Source organism: Gymnoscopelus braueri, assembly GCF_963280865.1.
Source record: "Gymnoscopelus braueri genome assembly, chromosome: 22".
Taxonomy (NCBI): domain Eukaryota; kingdom Metazoa; phylum Chordata; class Actinopteri; order Myctophiformes; family Myctophidae; genus Gymnoscopelus; species Gymnoscopelus braueri.
This window is the reverse complement of record NC_137624.1, coordinates 42,652,292-42,677,855: the sequence shown is the minus strand read 5'-3', so window position 1 is coordinate 42,677,855 and position 25,564 is coordinate 42,652,292. Positions and strand designations below refer to the sequence as shown.

General features: G+C 43.6%; 1 protein-coding gene across 1 annotated transcript in view; it reads left to right on the top strand.

Annotated features, from left to right (window-relative positions):
* LOC308077936 (uncharacterized protein) overlaps positions 1-25,564 on the top strand; it is a 196,499-nt gene that overhangs the window by 168,732 nt on the left and 2,203 nt on the right. The window contains exon 3 of the mRNA XM_080418950.1: positions 22,820-22,973. Coding sequence (XP_080275076.1) covers positions 22,820-22,973 — 154 coding nt within the window. The remainder of the gene's footprint in view (positions 1-22,819; positions 22,974-25,564) is intronic.

The window sequence follows — 25,564 nt, the reverse complement described above, 5'->3', positions numbered from 1 at the left end:
AGTATGTCTTTCTGTATTCAACGTTTCTGTAGCGTATGTGTTTTTTACGGTTTGGGGTTGCTGGCCCCAAGCCCAACCTTCCCCCATTTCTGGGTTCCGGATTGTTTGGGGTTGGTTTGTTAGTCCCCTTCCCATGTGATCAACATGGATCTATACCCAATTTCCCATATTCCATCCTGATTGCCTAAGATTGGCTTCCAAAGTTTGCAGGCATGGTTCGTTTTGAACAAAATGCCTCAAATCATGAACGCAGCATGCAATTTCCGTGAAATATTGCGCGTACATTCCCACTAGGCCGGGGAAGAAATGCCATTTTCAAATCAGCTTCATGGTGGCGCTATAACATGTCCGTGTCACGTTTTTACCTATAACTGCACCGATCTGTGTGAAACTTTGCACGCACACTCCCTATAGAGGCCAAGGAAAAACCTTTGCCCTGCATTTTTTGGAACCCCTGTTTTGTTGTGGGTACTTGTGTTGTTGTGGAGCATTTCCTATAACAAAGTATAGATAGCCTACACCCTACAGTAGTGTTATTGCTGTAACTTGGTATCTGGAATGTGATGCTGTTGCTGCAGGGTGAACTATGGGTATCATATAGTATAATGGATATCTTTTAGCCCCCCCACCCAAAATCACCGCCAGCCGCTACTGAAACTATGCATATGATAAAGAACTCACACACAACAAAGCGATGACAGCGTTCAACGTTCGCATGATAGAAACAGAAGCAGAACATGACCTGAGGACTGAAATGAGACGATGCCTCAGTGTCCAATGAAAAGCTTTTATTGTACACATCTGTTCTAAAGAGGATAAAATCGTTGCTGTCAGTCAGAAACCTCTTATCTCCATATTTTATATGTCCTACACTTCATCATACTACAGTGTCGCACAAAAGTAGCAAAAATAGCGAATCTACAAGCTCTTGTAGATTGGCTATTTTAGCTACTTTTGATTTAGTTTTAAGTGAAAGTGGTTACAATTTACAATGTAGGCATTTATCAGACTCTTTATCCAGAGTGACAAATAGTAAACAAGGTAAGCACATACATAGAATGTAGAGAGACAGTGTAGTGTGTCAGTAAATTTCCACCTGACAGAGACAAATTGAAAAGCTGTTATAATACAGGTTTATTGTGTTAATAATACAGGTTTATTGTTAATAATACAGGTGCAGGGGATGAACGATTAAGTGACACTGAGATCAGTGGTAATTGTTGTCAGGACCGGTTCCATCTGGTCTGGATGGAGCCCTGAGGCGACAAACCAAGCCACGCCAACACTATAGTTGTGTGTCTATCACACTCACCACTACACAACACTAGTTGTGTGTCTATCACACTCACGTGACTCACCACTACACAAAACTAGTTGTATAATTATTACTGTTGATTCAAAATAATTGAATGGTTTAGCTGATCTTGTGTGATATCATGAACTATCCAGACCTCTCAAGTCATCTGGGGTCAGGTCTACTTTCTGTCCCTAGAATCACAACTAAACATTCAGTTTTTATGCTCCATACATCTGGAACAAACTCCCAGAAAACTGCAGGTCTGCTGCCACTCTTATTCATTGTCTCCGCCAGGCCGAAAGGCAAGGCCGAGACTATGCAGCTGGATCCGCTCTGACACCAGGCCCAAGACGACGGAGCTAGACGATACCATCCCGGCCCTCCCCAGTGCTTGGTCCCAAGCCGGGGCCAGACCCAAGGATCCACCTTTGGTCAGCTCCACTCCAGTCCCCTGGACAACGGTCTCCCGGGGTAAACATGGGGCACCCTGCCCCCGCTCCCCTCCTCCCTCTACCAAAAATAAGTACTCCCTCTTGGCCATTGAAGATTTTCCACGATCCCGACCCCAATGTAACACCCCCGATGTGGCCTCAGGGCTACTGGCTCCCGGACAGGTAAATGACCTGTTGCTGAAGGCAGTGGTCCGACGCCAGTCCGGGGGTCGAAATTCGCCCCAGCTTTCGGCGAAAAAGTGTGTCCCCCTCACGCCGGTCACACATCTCGGCCTTTCACTGCATGCACCCTCCGTCCCAGCCCTATCCACCCGCCCCCTTAGCCAACAATGTGGATTCCTTGCCTCCATCTAGTCCTCCCCTCATACCTCCCTCAGCGGTGATCATTGGTGACTCTATTATCAAGTACACCCGTTTTCCCAACGCAATCACTCACTTCTTTCCTGGTGCCACTATTCCAGCCTTCTAAATAAACTCCCCGGTCTCATAGAGTCACTCCCATCATCTGTCTCAAAACTCATAGTTCATATAGGGACGAATGGTACAGCCCTCCGCCGTTCGGAGGAGTTGAAGGCTGATTTCCACATTAGAATAAGGTCCTTGCTTTCACAACAACAATGTTCATCAACAAAATGTTGATATTCTTTTACATTTTTGTATCACTCTGGTGTACTCTTTACGAGATTACAATGAAAAGATTACATAAAACAATCCACTGTCTTTGTCTGAATCATTAGGTATATATTATACAAGTTGCCCAAGCAAGTGGATGAGCCTCAGTCCACAGAGGGGGGTTTGCATTACATGTACATGGACCAGAACACCAATGGGTGGAAGGTTGGCAGTAAGCTGATCAAGGACGAATCCGGCACCCTGGCTAACACACTGAAGCCTCTTTTTGACTCTGTCAACACACAGGCGAGTGGATAACAATCTCTTTAACATACCACCAACAAAGTGTACAGGATATGATCATGGTTGTGTTGTTTTGTTGTCATAGACTGATGGCTTTGGATACATCCTCTACAATGATCACCCACCAGGAGGAGATGCAGTCAGCAAAACATATGCCCATAGCAAAGGTGGGTAAAAAAAAACCGAAACGACAACAACAAAAAACAGTTCTTTTTTATTTCAGGAGACATTTTAACAACAATATAATAACAACAACAAATCAGATTTATATAGTGTTTTTCTAGATACTCAGACACTTTACACAAAACAACTTTGAAGCAAAAATTATAAAATAGGGGTTTAAATATTTTAATATCATTTACAGTGGGTACCTTGTATTATATCAATGCATAACAGCAAATTGTGAATTTAACAATGTGATTGATTGTAAGTTTATTTTTAATTTGCAATTTCTTTGATATTTCAAATTCTATATTCTGTAAGACACTTTGGGTTGAAATGTAAAGCTTTGACAGTAATACATATTTTCTAATTAAATATTTTATTTTCATTTTATTTTTCTCATAAAGGCATTGTGATGTTGGACAAAAGTACTGGAGTTTGGCTCTCACATAGCACACCACGGTTCCCATTACAGAATAACTTAAAATATTTCTGGCCAAAGTCCGGAACTATTAATGGTCAAACATTCATTTGCATGACCTACCCATACGAAGCATTTAAAGAAATAGGTAAGTCTACCTATGCATATAAAGTGAATTTATTTAGATACATAGGTGTACCAACCCTTACAGTGAATTTAAAGATAGATACATACCTAAATCGTTAATTTGATAAGATAGGTATACTATAGATCTAACCTATAATGAACACAATTGTTCACCGCCGGAAAGCCGGGCAGGGAGGGTGATCTCTGTAATTGTACCAATTACTCCTACAAGCAGTGGTGGAAGAAGTAGTCACATTTTTGTTCCTTTGCATGTGTTAGATCCTCCCTAATCTCTCAAGAACAGATTCTGCTCTGCGTTGGAATCTGTCGTGAAGGCTCGTCATAACATGTACGCACTGGGCTACAAGTGGGCGTGCCTTCAGATCAGGAAGCAGGCCGTGCTTTACCCAATCAAATGTAGTGGGCGGGATTCACGTGTCCGTCAATCTTTCCCCCTCGAAACAAACCCAAACTAATTTAACAATAGCGTCCGCGGAGCAGACAAAACCACGGAAAGATATTCACATTTTAACTTACTCTTTCATCATAGAAACAAGTGGGCTTATAACCAAAACGATCCATGTTCTCTGGGAGAAGTGGTGTTAGTGTTCCGTGTAGAAATATTGTTAGTGGGAATGAAAACATAGTGGCACCACCGGAAGTGAAAGCTGAAGGCAGACCAAAACCCCGGTTTCCTTTGCGCACGGGTGCTACGTCGCCATTGTCCCAGAGCCAGTGAGAGATAGTACAAACAGCAGAGGGCGCTGTTTTTCATTCGCACTGGCTCTGGGTTCCCAGATTGGATCCTCCCAAACGATTCTCTTAATTTGGCCATATTGGGGGTATGTTGACACATTTATTATTTATATTGTGTCTGTTCTGGTACAACCCATAAGCAGGAGGGTCAGGAACATTGTTAATTGGATAATTACTGTAGTAACAAGACTCTTATCCCATAGAATGGAGGGATAATTGTGCTGTGATTATAAATAAAATAAAATATCATAGTTTTAGTTGCGTGATAAATATATATTTTCTTTTTTAAATTGAGAATTGTTCAGCTGTCAGTGTGCACAAGAAATATGACGCTGATTGACATAGTAGTTTGGGGGATTTTAGCTGCAGTAGACAGACAGACAAGATAGTGGGAGATAAGAACACCTGAATGCTATGGCACAAGTTCAATGGTTTCAATGGTCAAAGCAAGTTACAATTTTAACAATGCTTCTTTTTGCATTTTCAAGGTTCCCAGCTCCAGTACCTCCGTCCCAAGTGTTACAGATTTCATATTCCTAATAACTTTCATGATGAGCTAAAGGATGTTACAAATGAAAAAGGCTACCCTACGCGTGCACCCTGGTACAGAGAAACCGAGATTCTAACTTCATTCAGTAAAACTACATTCTTAAGTGTTGCAAAATACAAAGAATTTGGCGATGGTAGGTGTTCTTAGATGTGTCAAGATGTGTATATCAGGTCTTATCCATATGAAAAAGTGAAATTAATGAAATTAATGAAATTAATGAAATTAATGAAATTATCAAATTTATATGTCGATATACACTACAATCTTTCAACGTGCTACTGTGAAAACACTCAACACTCAAATGTTTCATAACAAGATATTGACCGAAGAAACAATTCTAGTGTAATCTAACCTCAGATATGTACTTTTGCATCACAACAAGTTTGTGATTCTGTCAAAAGCTGATAGCATTGTTAAACACATGTTCCATTTCCCCCATGCATTACAGATCTTTACTCTGGTCTACTTGTGAAGTTACTGGGACGGCCACTAGACCAACACGTAAACCTATATGTCAGGAGCTGGCGCAGGAGTGGCGGACCCTTGCCATGTAATTTCAAGGCTGACCCTAACCCTCACTATGTCAAAAATGTTAACGATGTTGAGCTACCTGGTTTTCAGGCCTTCTCATACACTGTAGATCATTCAAAGTGGTGTGTGACTGATTTGGACCAAAATGATAATGGCTGGACCTGTATTGCTGATCTGAACAGAGAAATAAGTCAGATGGGGAGAGGTGGAGGGGCAATATGCATTAAAAACAGTCGGGTATGCCAGGCTTTCTCTGCTACTTTTGATAAAAACAAACTATGTGTTGACAGCTGTTCCTGCAAAAGAGGCACCAAACGGCCACGTGATAGCTAAACCTAATCCACCTTTTGAGTCTAATGGCCACCTTTCTGGCTCTCTTTGAAACGTTCCAAGGAAAATGAGACCTAACGTATGCCATTGTGACTGATGGATGTTCCTGCCATTAAAAACAGAAAATAATAGCCTAAAAACCTAACTCGCATTGTGAGTGTATAGGACCTGCTTCATGTTATGATATTAACAAATAATGGATTGACAACTGTATAAAACTGTCTTAATAATTCAAAATGGATTTTCTTTTTTTTAACCAGGTAGACCGGTTACTAGGGCAGCATCAGCCAGGTGCTCCTTGTTTCAAATTAAGGGTGGGGTTTATTGGCACAGGGGATAAAAGGGCTGGGCTGCTTTCATTCAGGGGATCCCCTTGCTTGCTGTAGGGTTGGTGTACCTGAGGAGGACAAGAGCTGGAAGGCATGGCGTTTCTAAATGTATCTGCATTTAGGCCGCCTGGTGAATTAGTAAGTTATGGTAAAAAGTATGCCCTTATTCCATGCTGCTGTGCTCCTTCTCCTCCTCTGTTACGCCAGCCCAATATATGGTATTGTATGTGTTTGGTTATTTATGATAGTTGGCTTTTAGTCTAGTGTGTATCTTAAAAGTTTGAATACTTTATGTACATGAAGGAACAAGAATAAACAGCCTTTTTAAAATCATTCTATGTCTTATTTCCATGCTCATCCTTGGTTACACGAACCTGTGCATTGCATTGTTAAAGAGGACCTTCCCTCTAGAAAAAGGTGCCGTAGTCTAGTAGGCATTGTATATTTTATTACTATTATTCCCTTTTAAACCCCCCCCCCCCTACACATGGAACAAATTTAAGCATCCACATGCTATAATTATGTTTACTTAATCATACAATTGTTGTTTGATATTTCATGTTATATAACTATAACCATGTATTAATTCTGAGTAGGGGTCAAGATAATTGGAAAATAAGAAAATGCTAATACTGTAGGCCTATGTATGTTTTATATTGTAAGACTTCCAGAAACAACTGCTATCTGATCTGACTCCCAATGTTCTGACAATAAATCTAACTAAACCAAATGTGACAAATATCCAGTGGTGGAAAAGTACTGAAATATTTTACTTAAGTAAAAGTATCAATACTGTTACAAATTACAAGTAAAAGTCCTGAATTCAAAATGTACTTGAGTAAAAGTACAAAAGTATTGGTACCAAAATGTACTTAAGTACTAATTTTTTTTAAAATAGCAGATCTACAAGCTCGCGACGCGTTGTGAGCACACACACACACACACACACACACACACACACACACACACACCATTCTCCATAACAAATAAGTTGGTGCAGTAATGAATGCAGCCACTAGAGGGCATAAACACCCCGGAGATTATTGCAGTCTATGAAGAAAACAAGCTTCTGTTTCCCTGATAAATGGTCTCTTTCCATCAAAACCAGTAGAAAGTTCGACTTGTGATACCAGTGTTGCTGTAAACACTATTATATATGTATTATTAATTCATCTCATGATGTAATTGATTTTTCTTTCAAGTCAAGACGTTCACATGAGGATAAAAAAAAAGGAAAAACAGAAACAACATCAGACTTGTTCTGTGTGCGGAACTCCAAATCCCATCCGCGTTCCCACACGGACATATTGATGGAGTGCACAGAGCTATGCACTCCCATAATATGTCCGTGTGGGAACGCGGATTTGTTTGTGTCCCATATGGTAGATCTACAAACAAAAGTGTTTTGCGACGCACTGATTGTTGATTTGTAGATCTGTTCTCTTCGGCCTTTTCCGTCACTATCGTCAGGTATTGTTTCTACTGGTGGAGACTAAAGGGAGATAATAACACTATCTAATCACCAAGACAAAGTTACACAAACAGTTTGACCATTAAGTCCTGCTGTGTTCACACAGAGCGTCCAAAGGTAAAGTAACTAAGTACATGTACTCAAGTACTGTACTTAAGTACAATTTTGAGGTATTGTTTTACATAGACCTGGTCCAGAGCGTCAGTGAGTTCTCTAACGCTCTGCCAGGCGCTGGGCTCTGCTCATAGACAAAGGATTCCACTTCCCTGCAAGGGCTCCTACTGTAGTAAAAATAAACAAGACCACTTCGTTACTCACCAAAACAAAGGCTGTTTTGTGTTGTTGAAAGTCTGTTCTCGGAGGTGGGAAGCCTCTCAGCACCCCACCTTCTCTTTATAATACACTTTTTGGGCAGAAAATAAAATATGTCTGCGAGACGGAAATTGTCCGTAGCGCCCCCTACAGATCTGGTCGATGGTAATTTATATTGATCAGATCTGTAGGGGGCGCAGTGGAGTAAATACAATTTCCGTCTGGCGGACATATTTTATTTTCTGCTCAAAAAGTGTATTATAAAGAGCTAGATGGGGTGCTGAGAGGCTTCCCACCCTGGAGAATAGACTTTCAACAACACAAAACAGTCTTTGTTTTGGTGAGTAACGAAGTGGTCTTGTTTATTTTTTACTACAGTTGGAGCCTCGCAGGACAGTGGAATTCCTTGTCTAAGCAGAGCCGAGCGCCTGACAGAGCGTTAGAGAACTCACTGACGTTCTGGACCAGGGCTGTGTTTTACTTTACTGTATTTCCAATTTGCAGTACCTTTACTTCTACTCCACTGCATCTCAGAGGCAAATATTGTACTTTTACTCCACTACAATTATTTGAAAACTTTAGTTACTTTGTAGATTTTGATTATGATATTTTGATATGCCTTATGTTTTGGATCAAGCAGATATGGTGATGTATGCGGATGATTCTACCATGTTTAGCGCTGCAACAACGAGCAATATACTAAATAAAGTATTGTTAAATGAATTAAAATTGGTGTCAAATTGGGTAAAAGAAAAAAAAAAGATCTTGAATGTGTCCAAGACAAAGTGTATTGTATTGGGCACTAGAAATATGCTGGCTAGGGACTCCCAACTGAGTTTATCTATTGCGGGGACCCCAATACAGGAAGTTAATAATAAAGTTACTTGGTGTCACAATTGATGAGCGCTTGACATGGTCAGATCATATTGATAGTATTGTTGTGAAAATGGGGCAGGGTATTGCAGTTACACGCAGATGTTTTCCCTATATTACACCAATAATTAGAAAGGAGGTAACACAGGCATTAGTCGGAGTCCTTTCACATTTAGAGTACTGTATGGTTGTGTGGTCCTCTGCTGCTAAAATGGATATAAGAAAACTCCAGCTAGCACAAAATAGAGCTGCAAGATTAGCACTGTATTGCTCTTTTAAAACTAATGTTACAAGGATGCGCCACAGTTTGGCATGGTTAACTGTTGAAGCTAAGAAATGCAATTATTGAGGGGAAGCCAGATTTCTTCAGAGATCAATTATTTAATGCAGGTCTAAAACATAGATATCAAACAAGACAGGTAAGCTCAGGGTATTTGGAACTTCCAAAACCAAAGTCAGAAGTACTTAAAAAAACAGTATTTATAGAGCCACCCAACAATGGAACTCATTATCCGCAAATATTAGACAAATCAAGAGCAAATATGTATTACAAAAATCTATTAAACAGATATTAATGAGAGAGATCACACTATTATGATGATAAATATGTTTTTGTACGTGATGTTTAACCAATGTTCCTGTAGTGTCTAATTATCATTGGCATTTTAATGTAGCTTAGATTTGGACTGACGAGTGTCAGTTGTTTGTTTGTATGTATATTGTATGTTGTTTTATGTTGTGATGTTTTATGTGGACCCCAGGAAGACTAGCAACCGCTGCAGCGGAAGCTAATGGGGATCCGAATAAAGAATAAAGATTATTGTTACAAAACATACATTAACCACTTCAGCCCATACATTTCAGCCATTTGAAAATAGCAGTTCTACAAGCTTCTATATCGGTTATTTTTTAAAGATCTTTTTATACATTTTGATTCCACGAACGATGTCCTGGGACATTGGACTTGTGTCTGACTATATGAACAGTTTTTTTTCCTTGTCCCAGGCAACCAGGCCACCTGTGTGTGTGTGTGTGTGTGTGGCAGATGTCCAGTCACATCATGTCCCCACAGTGCCACATGCATTCCTCCCTGAGCTCTGCTGCCCCCTGGAGGACTGATGGCTGCATGCCTCCCATCTTCACCGTGGAGGACAACCACACTGAGACTGAGGCAGGCTGTGAGTGACCACACACAGCAAGTGTGTGTGTGTGTGTGTGTGTGTGTGTGTACACACTTGCTTTTGCCATCTCCCGCCACGTAACATTGTGTCCAGACTTGTGGACAAGTGCATCCAATGCAGGTCTGCACTCAAGTCAAAAGTACCATTTAATTAATTTTAAAAAGTCAAAAGTTAATAGTTTTTACTTCAGCTGTTCGTATCCTGATTTAAATATATAGATAAGAAGACATGAGTGTCTGTTGGCTATTGCTATACATCATAAATATATCTGTATAATACACAGATATATTTATATATCTAGATATATACTACTTATCAATAAAACATCAACTGATGCACTTGGACACATCATCAGTGTTGTTTCCTGGAGTCACTGGGTGTTTCGGGTCTTGCAACAGACACCCTCCACCAGGCGACCCGGCCGAGACTGATCAGACCCCGGTCTGTGTCCAAGTGGCACGCTACTGCCCCCACTGTCTCTTAGAGGGGTAGTTAGAGACAGTGCTAATTGGGGGTTAGGGTTAGCCTGGCACTAGCCAGACCGACAACGCAGATCCACTCACACATGGCATGTGTGAGTGGAATAGTGAATCCACGCCATCAGTCCGGCCGATGCCAGGCCAGGTTAGTTTAGATGTTGCAGCTGGAGGCTCTAGGCACTGTGGTTTGGCTCCAGGCCTAGCTCCTCCCACGTCTCACTCTGCCTTGAATGGTTAAACCCTCCCTGCAGGTTTAACCGCAGCCTTTAGCAAAATGTTCCTCCTCGCGGAAGACGTGGTTTGGGCTGCCAACCCTCTCCATCCGGGTCGCCGTCTCTCCGGCCGTCCTCTGTCTCTCCAGATGTCACCACACTCTTCGTGGTCGTCACCCAGTCTGTTCCTGGTTGTCACTGGTAGTGGTACCCCCACTCCCAGAGTTTTCAGTCAATAAAACATCAACAGATGCACTTGGACACATCATCAGTGTTGTTACCTGGAGTCACTGGTAGTAAATATTCACACATGTATTTTGCGATGACTCTCAGAGTGCTTTCCCACCGCTGTAGCCTGGCATGGCCAGAGTAATATCACTGCATAGATATTAGTCTGGAATCTCTATGTGGAACCTGCATTTCCAAGGGGCCGATTAAAAAAAAATGCCTCTGGTGATAAACCTGCCCTACATTCGCGTACTGGGCCCTGATTGGTGCCCAGCAACTTTGGGGGCAGAGAAATCCAATCACAACCGAGCAGGGCCAGACCAAATCTGTTGAGGGCTATTTCTTCTTTTTTTTTTGCACCGGCAGATTCGTCTGGTTTCCAGGTTACCACCGCAGGGCCTAAAACCGATCATTTAATATACATGTCATTAAGCCCTCCTATCGTGTGGGTTTGGCTGAGCACGGTTAAGCTGAGCATGGTTAGCCAACCAGAGCCAAACCATGTGCAAGTCAATATTAACTCAATGGCCAACTGAAGAGTACACTCGTCAGTTGAGGTCCACATTGCCAATGACGAGTTGACAAGTGTGTGGTGTTTTCAATGGTTTACGCTAGATGGCGCTGTTCCGCAGCCTGTGTATCATGATGATGATGAAGACCACAGCCTAAAGATCACGTGATCACAACAAAATGGAGCTGGTTTAGTTTGGTTTTATAGGATTTATAAAAAAAAAGAAATCTCTGTTTTCTGTTGCTTTTTGGCGAAAACAAGCCACATTCAACTGCCCACAACTATGGAATGGTTTACCACGGCGGCACGGCAGCCCTCCACTTCCGGTGGTGCGCCTATGTTTTCATTCCCACTAACAATATTTCTACACGGAACACTAACACCACTTCTCCCAAAGAACATGGATCGTTTTGCTTATAAGCCCCACTTGTTTCTATGATGAAAGAACAAGTTAAAATGTTACTAACTTTCCGTGGTTTTGTCGGCTCCGAGGACGCTATTGTTAAATGAGTTTTGGTTTGTTTCCAGTGGGAAGCGAGCGCACAGATGTAAATCCCGCCCACTACATTTAAAGCTTCCTGATCTGAGGGCACGCCCACTTGTAAACTAACGCGCACACGTTCTCCCGACAGATTTAGTAGCGCAGCTCTGAATCTGTTCTTGAGAGATTATGATTCACCAGGAGCCTGGATGCCTTGGTTCCAGGCTTAAAATAATTAGTATAAATATTTTCAGAAATCTCTATGTGAAACATGTATGGGTTTTCTATCTGTGAAACCACAAAATGGCCGCCACTGCTATGCCCTATTGGAAACGTTGGTGCTGTTTGGATTTGTAGGTCAGTGACACAATTCATACTTTGTCCATATGACCCTTTTGTATAAATGAGACTATAAGTGTGAATTTGTAACAGACAATATAAAACCTGAAAACACCAGCGATCGTTACAAAACAAATCAATACATAGGGGAATCAATCTGATCCAATCATAAAACACATAGAGTAAGGCTACGTTTAGACGACGACGGTCTCTACAGAAAATGGCAAAAATAAAGTATCAGATGTGCCGTCCGTTTACACGGGAACGGTGTTTGCGGGGCTTGAATCCGCAACTTAGTGAAACCTCCTTCCAGGGTGGATATATTTGAGAACGCTGCACGTCCCGTCTCCATGTGAACAGTTACAGCGGAGGAAACGGCACAACGTTTGAGGTTGCCAGATGTTGTGAGAGAAATAAGCAGCCAGTTCTATGAAAACAAGCCCAAAAGAAGCGACTAGGCTACATGAGCACTTTAAACCATTAGTTCTCAAAGGATCCTTGGGGGGGTTGTTATATCCACATAATAAGGCACGCTACTAGAAGGGTGAGCTTTATAGGTCCGTCTTTACTGGGTAACAAACATGTACGCTGGCAACGCACGTTACAAGCCGGTACAACAACAGAGCAGTCACACTTTACGGTCTAGTGTCGTAAACACAACGGTGCACTCATACACAACATTTTCCCCCCCCATAGAAAACCATGAAACACAACCCCACCCCCCCAATGTCTTATGCACTCAGAAATTGGTAACATAGTCCTTGAGGTAATCTGGTCGAGCCCGGTCTCGAACTGGCCGTGCCACGGGCACCACCGGGTGGTCATTAGGTGCCGGAGGGCGCACCACCACCGGATGGTCATCAGGTGCCACAGGGCGCACCGGGGGCAAGTCCATATCCCCTGCTGTAAACTCAAAGTCAGTATTAGCCCACATACCTGCGGCAGCAGGCGGTGTAACAGGCATGGCAGCCTCCGGCCCCACGACAGAAGGTGGTGGCACTCGCCGAATGCGGTTGGCATGCCAGCGTGACCCATCGGACAGGCGGAAAGTGGCAGGCCCCAGCTGGTCGGTTATCTGCATAGGCGTGGACCAGAAAGACTGCAGCTTGTGGCCCCTGTGAGGGCGGCGGACGCGGACCCAGTCCAGGGCCGCGAACGATGGAGTCTTCACCCTCCGTGTCCTGTCGAAACGCTGCTTCATCTGACGCTGCCGGTGGCGGACTCTGTTGCGCCCTCGAGCTGAAGGTGGCACCATCACGGAAGCCCTCAGTCGATCCAATGGCAGCTGCAGCTCCCGTCCCAACATGAGGAATGCTGGGGAGCAACCGGTAGTGGAATGCTGTGAGGCTCTGTAGTGCAGAAGCGTGCGGCGAAGAGCTGTAGAGAAGGAGAAGCCATCTGCCAGGTGAGCTCTGATGCCATTCTTCAGTGTCTGGTTAAATCTTTCCACCCCCCCGTTGGCCTCAGGGTGGTAGAATGATGTACGGACGTGCTTTATGCCCTTGTCCTCCAGGAAGGCAGCAAACTCCGCAGAGATAAACTGGGGGCCATTATCGGCCATCACGACGGATAATGGCCCTCTCGCTAATGGCCCCCTCGCTCTTCTCCCCCAGCGGGAGAAGAGCGAGTCCAGGAACTCAGTCACCACGCGGGTGGTAACAGTCCCCGTGGAGAGCACCTCAGGCCACTTGGAATGAAGGTCGTACACCACCACCATGAAACGCTGGTGGTGTGGGACTGCATGAAGCTCCCCGCAGATGTCGAGCTGGAGGTGCTCCCAGGGCTTGTCAGGCCAATGCAGCGGTTGCAGCGGCGGCGGGGCGGGTGGGCCGGTTTTGCCACTGAGAAGGCAAGCTGTACAGTCCCTCACTAAGGCCTCGATGTCTCTGTCAATGCCAGGCCACCACACCAGGTCACGACAGCGCTGCTTCACCCTCACGATGCCCAGATGACCCTCGTGGGCCATGGTCAAGATACATGGTCGCAGGCAGTCAGGCATCACGGTGCAGAGGCCGCGGGCTATGCAGACGTCATTCCAGCAGGACAGCTCGTCCTTGACCCGGTGAAAGGGAACCAGCTGGTCTGGGACCTTAGCGGGCCACCCCGAGCGGATAAAAGTGCGGAGCTGGGAGAGCACCGGGTCCTGTTCCGAGGCTGTCTGGATCTCTTGGAGTGAGACTGTAGGCTGGAGTGGAGAGTGGAGCATCTGGATGAGGCCCTGCTCAGCGGAGTCAGGACCAGGATCTGGAGAAGGGCCGGGGGTTGCCCGTTACAGTAGGTCTGCTACTACATTGTCACGACCTGGAGTGAATTGCAGGCTGAAGTTATACTGCTGGAGCCGCTCCGACCAGCGATGGATCCTGAGTGGCCTATGCCCTGTGCCAGACGTTGCGAGCAGAGCCGTGAGGGCCTGGTGATCCGTCCGCAGTGTGAAGGAACGGCCATACAAGTACATATGCCAACGCTCGCTCGCCCAGATGCAAGCCAAGGCCTCCCGTTCCCCCACTGAGTACTTTTGTTCTGCTGAGTTTAGAGCCCGAGAGGCAAAAGCGATGGGCCGCTCAACGCCAGCGTGGATCTGGGACAGCACAGCCCCCAGCGCTGTGCTGGAGGCGTCACAGGTGAGGAGTGTGGGGCTTGCGAGGTCGAAGTGTGCGAGCACGGGTGGCGAGGTGAGCTGGACTTTGAGCTGCTGGACGGCGTCTGAACAGGCGGGGGTCCAAACCCATGGTGCGTCCTTCTTCAACAGCTCGCGCAGCGGGCTGTGGTGGCCGAATACTGAGGGAGAAAACGTAAGTAGTAGGCTGTCATTCCGAGGAACGAGGCCACTTGGGCTGGACAGGCAGGCTCAGGGAGGCGTAGCACAGCCTCCACATTAGACTGGAGTGGACAGAGGCCCTTGGCATTCAGGCGGAACCCCACAAACTATCTCAGGCACGGCGAAGACACATTTGTCCCCGGTGTACAGGGTGTACATCAGGGTTGAGGAGGGGCTGGTGGTTAAAGGCAGTGAGGCAACCCAGCCCAGCGAACAGTCCAGGCCATTGTTGGGGCCACAGCGAATCAACATGGTGGATAGTGAGCCCACTGTAATCCATGAGCACAAAACCTAGGTCAGTGAACAAGTCCAGGCCCATGATGTTAGCACCATGGCTTGCCACTTGGAATGTGAAAGAGGAAACAGTCTTAGTGCCATAGCGCACCGCGGAGCTGAAGGTTCCCACAATGTTAATTTTGGAATTACCATAACCCTTGAGGGGCACTTTGGACGGCGCAGCAAGCGTGTGGTGTGGGAAAAATTGTGTGACTGTAGCCGCATTCAAGAGGGACGCGTTAGCCCCAGTGTCGAGCAGTAACGGCAGGCACACGCCATCAAGCTCCACAGTACACACCTTGAACGGCCGGCGAGCAGCACTCACAGAGTGTATAGTAGTCGTGGGTGCAGGGTCAGTAGCTGAGAAAGGCTGCCGTGGGGTGGTGGCCGGGGCAGAACGGCAAACCTTGGAAAAATGGTTTTGTTTACCACAACGTTGGCAACGCTGGCCCCTGGCAGGACAGTTTTGGGCTCTGGAAGCATGTGATGATGAGCCGCAGTTACTGCAGCGCTGACCTGGGGGGCGCTGTCGTCCAGCATAGTTTATGTGGGAAGCGTCCTGGAGAGGATCAGGGCTAGTTGAACGCGATGGGGACTCGACCTGCTGTGCTGTGAGTGCAGGCAGTGGAGATGAGGCGCAAGCCAATTGCCTGGCAAACCCCTCTGCTGTCTCAAGTTGAAAAGCTATTTCCACAGCCTTATGGAGAGTCAGATCATCTGGGGACATTATCAATTTCTCACGAACCTTTGGGTTGTTTGTGTGCTCGGCTAGCTGGTCTCTAATCATTTCGTCCTGTAATGCTTCAAACTTGCACAGGCTGGCCAAACCCCTCAGATCGGCCACATATTGGTGAACTGACTCACCTGCACGTTGTCGGCGCTGGCGAAACAAAATCCTACGGAGGATAACGCTTTGTGGGGCTGCAAAATGTCCAGACAGTAATGTGACACAGTCTGCATATTTTTCGGCGGTCCCAAGAGTGGTGAATATCCGCTGTCCTTCTGTGCCCAGGCAGTGGATTAAGATGGCCCTTTTCCGTGCATCGCTTACGTCCGTTAGTCCCAGAGCCGTGATGTAGGTCTCGAACGACCCCAGCCAGCGAGTCCATGGTACAGGAGGCTCGCCCGGGAACGATAAGAAAGCGGGAGGCGGTGAGAAAGTCATCTCCATCCTCGTCGTCAATGTTATATCCACATAATAAGGCACGCTACTAGAAGGGTGAGCTTTATAGGTCCGTCTTTACTGGGTAACAAACATGTACGCTGGCAACGCACGTTACAAGGCGGTACAACAACAGAGCAGTCACACTTTACGGTCTAGTGTCGTAAACACAACGGTACACTCATACACAACAGGGGTCCCCAGCAAAATGTGTTAATATAGCATCACAATAATTTGAACCACTTTAACCTTTTCATACTTTGGCTATTCAGAAATAGCAGCGCTATGAGCTTGTAGATCTGCTTTTTTTTATCTTGAAAATGTGTGCTAACCTTTGAATATATACATATTTTTAAGCGAACATTTGTAGCTCAAATCTTTGCTTCTGAGGGTCCGTGGAACAAAATATTTGTATTCAGATGGTCTGCGGAGAAAGACAATAATTTGACATGCACATGTTTGAGGACTGTCAATAATGAAAATCTAAAATCTAAAAAATAACTACACTTTAAAAACAAGCCCAAAAAACAACCAAGCAACTTTACAGGAAAAACAAGCCCAAAGTCACTTATAATAAGTGGACATGGCAACCCAGGTATGTAAACCATAGAGTTAGATGTAAACAGCAGCGTGTCACCACCACCTAGCCACCTGGCATGCACACTGCAGCGTTTGAAATCACTGGAGCGTCTATGTGTAAATGCAAAATAAAAAGTGACGACGCAACAGCACTTTGTCGTTTTCTGTTCTAATCATCGTCATCTAAACGTAGCCTTAGTCTCTGCTGACGTTACCTCTTTTCTCCTCCTAGATCTCTCACGCCATCCTATGTGTAAAGAGGAGGTTTCCCCTGAACAGCAGGAGAGGAGCCCCAGTCTGGTCCAGATGAAACTAGAACCTCCACAGATGAAAGAGGAACAGCAGGAGAGGAGTCCCAGTCTGGTCCATGTGAAACTAGAACCTCCACAGATTAAAGAGGAACAGCAGGAGGAGCTACTTCAGGAGGCTGATGGATCAATATTGACATTACATAGACTAACATATGGATCCAGATATGTTCACCAAATGGAATATACAGGTTTCACTTTCTCACACATTTCTCACTGTTTGTTTTGGAAGCCCCCATAAAAATCTCCCTGACTACCAAAATGAAAACACTGACTGCTAGTATAGAGGGAGATGATGGGTAAAAAAATGTATTGTTATGTAAACACAGGGCAAGGTTACCTACTATTCCTTTAACTCTAATTTGATCATTTGTCTAGAGTTCCTGCACCTCCCTGTGTGTGAGAGAGAGAGGAGGTTTCCCCTGAACAAGAGGAGAGGAACTCCAGTCTGGTCCAGGAGGAACCAGAACCTCAGATTAAAGAGGAACAGGAAGAGGAGCTACTTCAAAGACCAGAGGATGCTGCTGGCTCAATGTTGACATTACTAGCAGTGAAAAGTGAAGATGATGATGAAGAAAACAGAGACACAGAGCCTCTAGCCAGCACCTCAACTGAACACATGAAAACACAAGCTGATGTAGAGGACTGTGGAACATCACAACCAACTAGTGACCAGCTCCTCTCTTCACACTATTCTGAATCTGACACTGAAGACAGTGATGACTGGGAGGAGACCAGGGAAGATCAGTCACCTTTAAACAAACTGAACTCATACCTGAAATCATCAAAGCAAACTCCACCCATGAGGACTATAGCTGATCTACAAATAGCTGATCTACAAGCTCACACCATAGTGGGCTATTTTCACCAAATAATCATCTATTTCTGTTGACTGTATTATGCTGTGTGCCCAGAATAAGGACGCCAGGGTTCATGTGGTTAAGTGACTGTAGTTGAATTGGAACACACACAGGAACACAGAAACACATGTGGAGGTCATATACTGTACACAGAGAAGAGAGAGAGTCAGATGATGTATTGAATTAAAACATATTATTTTAACATCATGAGCCTCAGACCACCATGCACAGTGTCTAGTGTCTGCTGGGGAAGCTTTCATGGATGCCAGGAGAACGTTACTGGTCTGAATGCCTGTTACTGTAAGTCTGATGGACGAGGAATGATGGTCTGACGCTCCTGGTTCCTTTCTCCACTGAAGGGAAATGATAACAATACAACATACAATGACATTCTACAATCTAGAAGATTCTGTGCTTTTAACTCTGTGGCAGCAGTTTTAGGTCATAAGATGAACTAAGAAAACGTCTAGATAGAAGTTTACGTTCCCACACCTGGACACTACTTATTACATGTTTTTATTCATAAACATGCTGTGGATGATTTCTTCCTAGAAAATACAGACCCATGCTGGTACTGTTTAGCCTATCATTATTGTACAAATTATATTCTATAGTAACACCTTCTGGTGTTTGTCTGTCAGAGTCAATGTCTTCCAAATGATGAACAAGGCAGGAAGCAGCACCAGCTCAAGCTACTGAGTCAGGCCAGTCCTGAACCTTGTTGAAAATGGGTCACACAGCGTTCTGAAGATCAACACATTTCACAGCTGGATAATAATACTTGAATTAAAGAGTTTATGAAATGCCTGATGGAGATGATGTGAAACCATGGATGCATTACTGTAAAATATATATTTTATTCATTATGAATGTATTAAAATATCCCCAAAACACGTAGCCCATGGTTTCAACCACACTTTAACGGTAACATAAATGATGAACAATTAACATGGCCTGGCCTAAAACAACTCAACACACGACCCCCCCCCTCCCTCCCCCTCAAACATTCAACATCAAAAACATTCTCCATAACAAATAACTATAACTTGGTGCAGTAATGAATGCAGCCACTAGAGGGCAGAATCACCCCGGAGATTATTACAGTCTGAAGAAAACAATATTCTGTTTCCCTGATAAATGGTCTCTTTCCATCAAAACCAGTAGAAAGTTCAACTTGTGACACCATTGATACCAGTGTTGCTGTAAACACTATTATATATGTATTATTAATTAATCTCATGATGTAATTTCTTCAAGTCAAGACGTTCACACGAGGATAAAACAGAAACATCAGACTTGTTCTGTGTGCGGAAATCCCATCCACGTTCCCACACGGACTTATCAACGGAGTGCACAGAGCTATGCACTCCCATAATATGTCCGTGTGGAAACGCGGGTTTGTTTGTGTCTCATATGGTAGATCTACAAACAAACGTGTTTTGCGACGCGACGTATTGATTGTTGATTTGTAGATCTGTTCTCTGTTCTCTTCGGCTTTTTCGACTAAAGGGAGATAATAACACTATCTAATCACCAAGACAAAGTTACACAAACAGTTGACCATTAAGTCCTGCTGTGTTCACACAGAGCGTCCACAGGTAAAGGCTTTATCACCTATTTGTATTATTTACGTGTGTGTTAGTGTTAGCTCCATAAAGAACCGATCACTCTGTATAGCGGAGTGAGAGGTTCTTTATGGAGCTGTGTGTGTGTGTGTGTGTGTGTGTGTGTGTGTGTGTGTGTGTGTGTGTGTGTGTGTGTGTGTGTGTGTGTGTGTGTGTGTGTGTGTGTGTGTGTGTGTGTGTGTGTGTTAGCCTTAGATCAAGACTATCGTAGAGGTGTTTCTTTTTTTTATCGAGACTTTTACTTTCGTATCTACGAGAGTCTTAGCTCCACCCCCCCAGTTTTGCCCTGGAATGTCACCAGTAAAGCCCGTATTTCTCCAAACGTGTACAAATGCAATATATTAAGATGCTTACCCGCTTGCTCCAAATGTTAACTAGGTGTCCGGAATATTTTTTCAATGTATTAGTCCATATTATTCAATAAAGAAGTGGTTTAATCCCGTTTGTGGCCGATTCTGTCTGAAGTTTCCAGTGGACGGGAGTGTTGGCGCGCATCTGGTGAAAACCGGAATTACACTGAATTTAAAGAGGGGGGGAAATGGCGTTCGGCCACAAACAGGATTAAAACACTTCCCTATTGAATAATATGGACTAAGACATTACACAAATACTCCGGACACTTAGTTAACATTTGGGGCAAGCGGGTAAGCAACTTATATTTTGCACTTGTACAAGTTTGGAGAAATATGGGCTTTACTGGTGAAATTCCTGGGCAAACTGGGGGAGGGGTCACTAAGACTGGTATCAAATACATCTACAATAGTCTTAATCTCTGTGTGTGTGTGTGTGTGTGTGTGTGTGTGTGTGTGTGTGTGTGTGTGTGTGTGTGTGTGACAGAGAGTTTTTTGATAGATTGATTGAATACTCAATAACTAAGTACATTTACTCAGTACTGTAGTTAGGTACAATTTTGAGGTATGTTTTCTTTTTACTTTACTGGAGTATTACCAATTGTCAGTACTTTTACTTCTACTCCACTACATCAATACAGAACTTGTACTTGTAACAGAGTATATCAATCTACATACATGCAGCATTGATACTTAAAGGAGTAGTTCACCCCAAAAAAATACTTATTTTCTATCAATTATTCATCCCATGAAGCCTTGAATTCACGAGACAATTATCTGATGACTGTCTCTGTCAGACTAGATCTGCAAGCTCACAACGCATCACGGATGCAACACGTGATCTATTTCGGCATTAGATTAAAACAAGAGCCTGCCTAGTCTAATCATTTGGTTCTCAAAGTGCGGTCAGGGGACCCCCAGGGGTCCTTGAGGGAGTTCCAGGGGGTCCTCAGGTAATTGATTGATAGTTAGGAGCCAAATGGACCCTTATGGGTCTGTAACTCTGAGAGTGTACAAATGGAACCAAATGGAATATTTGTACACTTTCAGAGTTAAATGAACATTGATTTTACAATATAAATTGGGGTCCCAGAGATAGAAATGCCATTAAATGGGGGTCCGTAGCCTAATGCATGTCAAACTGGGGGTCCTTGAAATTAAAATGGTTGAAAATCACTGCTAGAGCCGTAAAAATCTTCTCTTATGGGAGTCCCCTGGACCCCCATAAGGCATATCTTTTCAAACGGGGGGTCCGCGGGCTAATAAGTGTCAAGGTTGGGGGTCCTTGACATGAAAGAGTATATTTGTATCTCTAAAGAGTTTCTTATCAGTCAGCAGATGCTGAGGACGAGGAGGAGAGGAGGAGACTCCTGGTGGTGAAGGTGGAGGGAGCTGTGGAGACCAGAGAGACTGACCAGATGTTCACAGGGAGTCACATCAGCACCAGAGGAGGAGGAGGAGGAGATAGTGTTACAGCGCCTCCCGGTGGCCTGGAGGATCACAGTGATGGGAAAGCAGCCGGACATCCCAGTGTAACAGAGGTCAGTGGATCCCATGTTGTCGTCCAGATAATAAGGAATCTATGCACTGTACATGTGTGATCTACTTTACAGCAGTGGTAACCAACCCTTCAACACGTCGCTCTGCAAAGCCGTCTCATTCCATCCCAATACACAACATCCCAATACACATAGGATTGTCTTTGAAGCTTTCCATGATCCCTGAAATAGAGCCTGTGAGCCAATCAGACCTCAGTAAAAACATGGATTCCAGTGTTTTTCAATTATTTTGGTTGAAGACCAGTTGGCTACAGTTGGAGATTAAGTGTCTGGCTCAGTGACCCTTCAACACATATATCTACTATACATAGATATTGTCTATAGATACAGATAGGTTGAATGTTGTTCTTAAACTACAGTGTTGGCATGGTCCAGGTTGTGGTCATCTAAAAGCATTGTGAATACTATGAAAGTTCTAAGGATGTTAATGATCATCATGCACTCGCACAGATGTGATCAGGTGACGTTTTTAACTTGCACACTTTTTGTGGTGATCTGGCAGAGAGGTTATGAGGGACAAAAGGTTGGAAGTGGCACCTTGACACTTTGAGTTTTGATCCCGGAGTTCTCACGTGGGGAAAGGGTTGAAGCTAAATGTTTTTCAAACGTGGCCATATTTGAAAATATGACAATAGCTGCATCTCCTCACCTGTCATACTGTACCTTTGGACCACAACAAAGTCACATACAATACAAATACATCGCATTACAACAATTATATTAAACTACAGTGCAATGTCTTAGTCTTTCAATTAGCAGTGTAGCCACATGTAAGCCACTCATCGTTTCGGTCAACAAAACGATAACAATTCAGTCTTTTTTTCCCCCGCATGCATGTGGCATTGCTATTATATTGACAGTGCAATAAATTGTCTTAAGGTCAAATGTCAGTGTAGCCAAATGTAACCAGGTGTGAAAAGAGGTCTATAAAAGCATCTTAAGAATGACACAAGGAGCAAGCATTTTGGAATTATAAATTCTACTGTATCTGCCCAGATTAATTTCAAAACAAATCATATAAATCATTATACTGGCGCGCCTTAAATAATGCATTTTAGGAAAGAAGCCGCTGGTCATGTAATATCTGTCCTTGTGCCACGAACGATGTGCTGAGACTTTGGACTGTCTGACTTAAGTAAAGAGGTTAGAAGAGATATTATGCCTTTTGTGTGTGTGTGTGTGTGTGTGTGTGTGTGTGTGTGTGTGTGTGTGTGTGTGTGTGTGTGTGTGTGTGTGTGTGTGTGTGTGTGTGTGTGTGTGTGTGTGTGTGTGTGTGTGTGTGTGTGTGTGTGTGTGTGTGTGTGTGTGCGCTTGTGCATGTAGCAGATGTCCAACAGTGATGGCTGTGTGTCCAGTCACATCATGTCCCCTCAGTGCCACATGCATTCCTCCCTGACCTCTGCTGCCCCCTGGAGGACTGATGGCTGCATGGCTCCCATCTTCACCCTGGAGGACAACTGCACTGAGACTGAGGCAGGCTGTGAGTGAACACACACACACACACACACACACACACACACACACACACACACACACACACACACACACACACACACACACACACACACTCATTATTTCAGACCCAAGGGAGATCCATAACACAATAAAAATAGAAATAAGAGATACAATATAAATGCTTCCACCATGTTCAGTTTCAAACATACAGACGATGGCCGATGGTTCCACAGTCTAGAGGAGAACCTGACAGAACTACGTGTAGGGTTAGTTATGACGGCAATGATGTCATTTACTGACTCAGATGCACTACACATAAATCTATACATAAGGTTGCGTAGCACAGCAGAGCAGGTGGATACCAACAATAACAAACATCTGGCTTGCACTGGAGCTTCTTGGAGCTCTCAGTAGCAGCCTCATGCAGTCATTATAAGACACTGTGAGTCGTCTGATGCTGCCGTCTTTGTAGAGACACCACAGGTGGGCAGTCAGTATACAGAGGTGTACAGAAAGATATAAAGAGAGAGATCTTCACCGGTACTGAGCACATGCTAAATTTGCGACACAGCATGTTCCCGTGAGCATACAGCTTCCATCTATGTATGTACTTTGTCATCAGAAAGGTCATTTGAGATTATATGGACCAAATATTTCATCTCACAGCAGACATAAGGGCAGTGCCAGAGAGATAGAAGTCAGGAAAGGTTAACTGTCTGTCTTCCCTGCTTCGGACAATCATCATCTTAACCCTTAACACACACACACACACACACACACACACACACACACACACCAAGGTTATAATAGTTTTGGATTTTTCATTATAGTTTAGTTTTAGTTAGTTTTGAATTATTTTTTTCTAATTCAGTTTAGTTTTAGTTAGTTTTGACCGAATTCAGTTAGTATTAGTTAGTTTTTAGAGCGGGTTCGCTAGTTTTTATTTAGTTTCTATTTTTGTGACAACGCTTAGTTTTAGTTTAGTTTTTATTAGTTTTAGTGTTAGTTTTAGTTTTTTTTCATACTTTGGGTTTTTTGTCAGGTGCAGGATGCAACAGGTCAAAGTAAGTATTGTGTGATAAAAACTAAAACAAAAGATACCATTTAAAAATATATATTATTCAGTTACTGTTTGACAATCAACCATCCACACAACAGTCCACAAGATAGCAGCCTTAAGTGCAACATGTACTGTGCCTGGTATAAATCAAAATAGCCATACAATATATGAACATAAACCCTTTCATGACACACACAGGGTCCAGGGGTCTCAGGTTTCTGAGGTGCTCAGAGAGGCTGCCTTGTCAAGGTACTCGCTATCAGTGGTGGAAAAAGTATTCACATTTGTTACTTAAGTAAAAGTATCAATACTGCAATGTAGAAATACTCTGTTACAAGTAAAAGTCCGGAATTCAAAATGTACTTGAGTAAAAGCACAAAAGTATTGGTATCAAAATTACAAACAAAGGTAAAAGTACTCATTATGCAGAATGTCCCATTTCACAAGTTTTCAAAATGTAGGCTATAAAAGGTAAACAAATCTTTTGAAAAAAGCAGATCTACAAGCTCACCAAAGCATGGTGAGCTTGTAGATCGGCTATTTTCAAATGGCCAAAATGAAGTGGGTATAATGTATGTTTTGTAATAATAATCAAAATACTACTAACTAATAACTAAAGTTTTCAAATAATTGTAGTGGAGTAAAAGTACCATTATTACCTCTGAGAGATGTAGTGGAGTAGAAGTAAAAATACAGAAAATTGGAAATACTCCAGTAAAGCAAAAGTACCTCAAAATTTTACTTAAGTGGGCTACAGTAGGCTACTTGAGTAAATGTACTTAGTTACTTTACACCGTGGACCGTGGGGTTTTTCCCCTTGATAATTGCTCCACATTTTATCACCCGTTTGCACTACAAGGCAATTGTTATTGTCTTTCTTGCTGTTGTATTCAAATAAATCCCATATAGGACCATATTTCTCCCAACTTGTTTCTCCGTCACCATTATAAAGTAACGTGCAGTGCCGTGCAGTCAGTCAGTCAGTCAGTGCTGCTCACGTGCTACGATGCACATTGAAAACAACCGGAGTAACTCGCCCCAAAACACGCTCGCCCCCAATTCTTTCGCGTACAAGTGATTCTAATACCACCGGATTTGCCCTGGGGCGACAGTGTTTTGGGGCAACTACGTCAGCGGACCAACGGTGACTGCAACTGACGTAGAACTGCCCAGGGGAAATGAATCAAATTAATTTAAATCTAAAAGGCTTATAGATATTGACAAAAATATTTAGTTTAGTTAACTGAAATGTTTTTTCACCTTTAGTTTTCGTTATTTCGTTAGTTTTAGTTAACTATAATAACCTTGACACACACACACACACACACACACACACACACACACACACACACACACACACTTTGTCAAGAGTGTGGACAAGTAAATCAAATGCAGGTCTGCACTCAAAAGTACCATTTAATTAATTTAAAAAAAGTCAAAAGTTGATAACATCTGTACTTCAGCTGTTTGTAGTTAATCCTATTTTTTATGATATGTATATATATATATCCACATATATATATAATTAATAAATAAAATACATGAGCGTCTCTTTG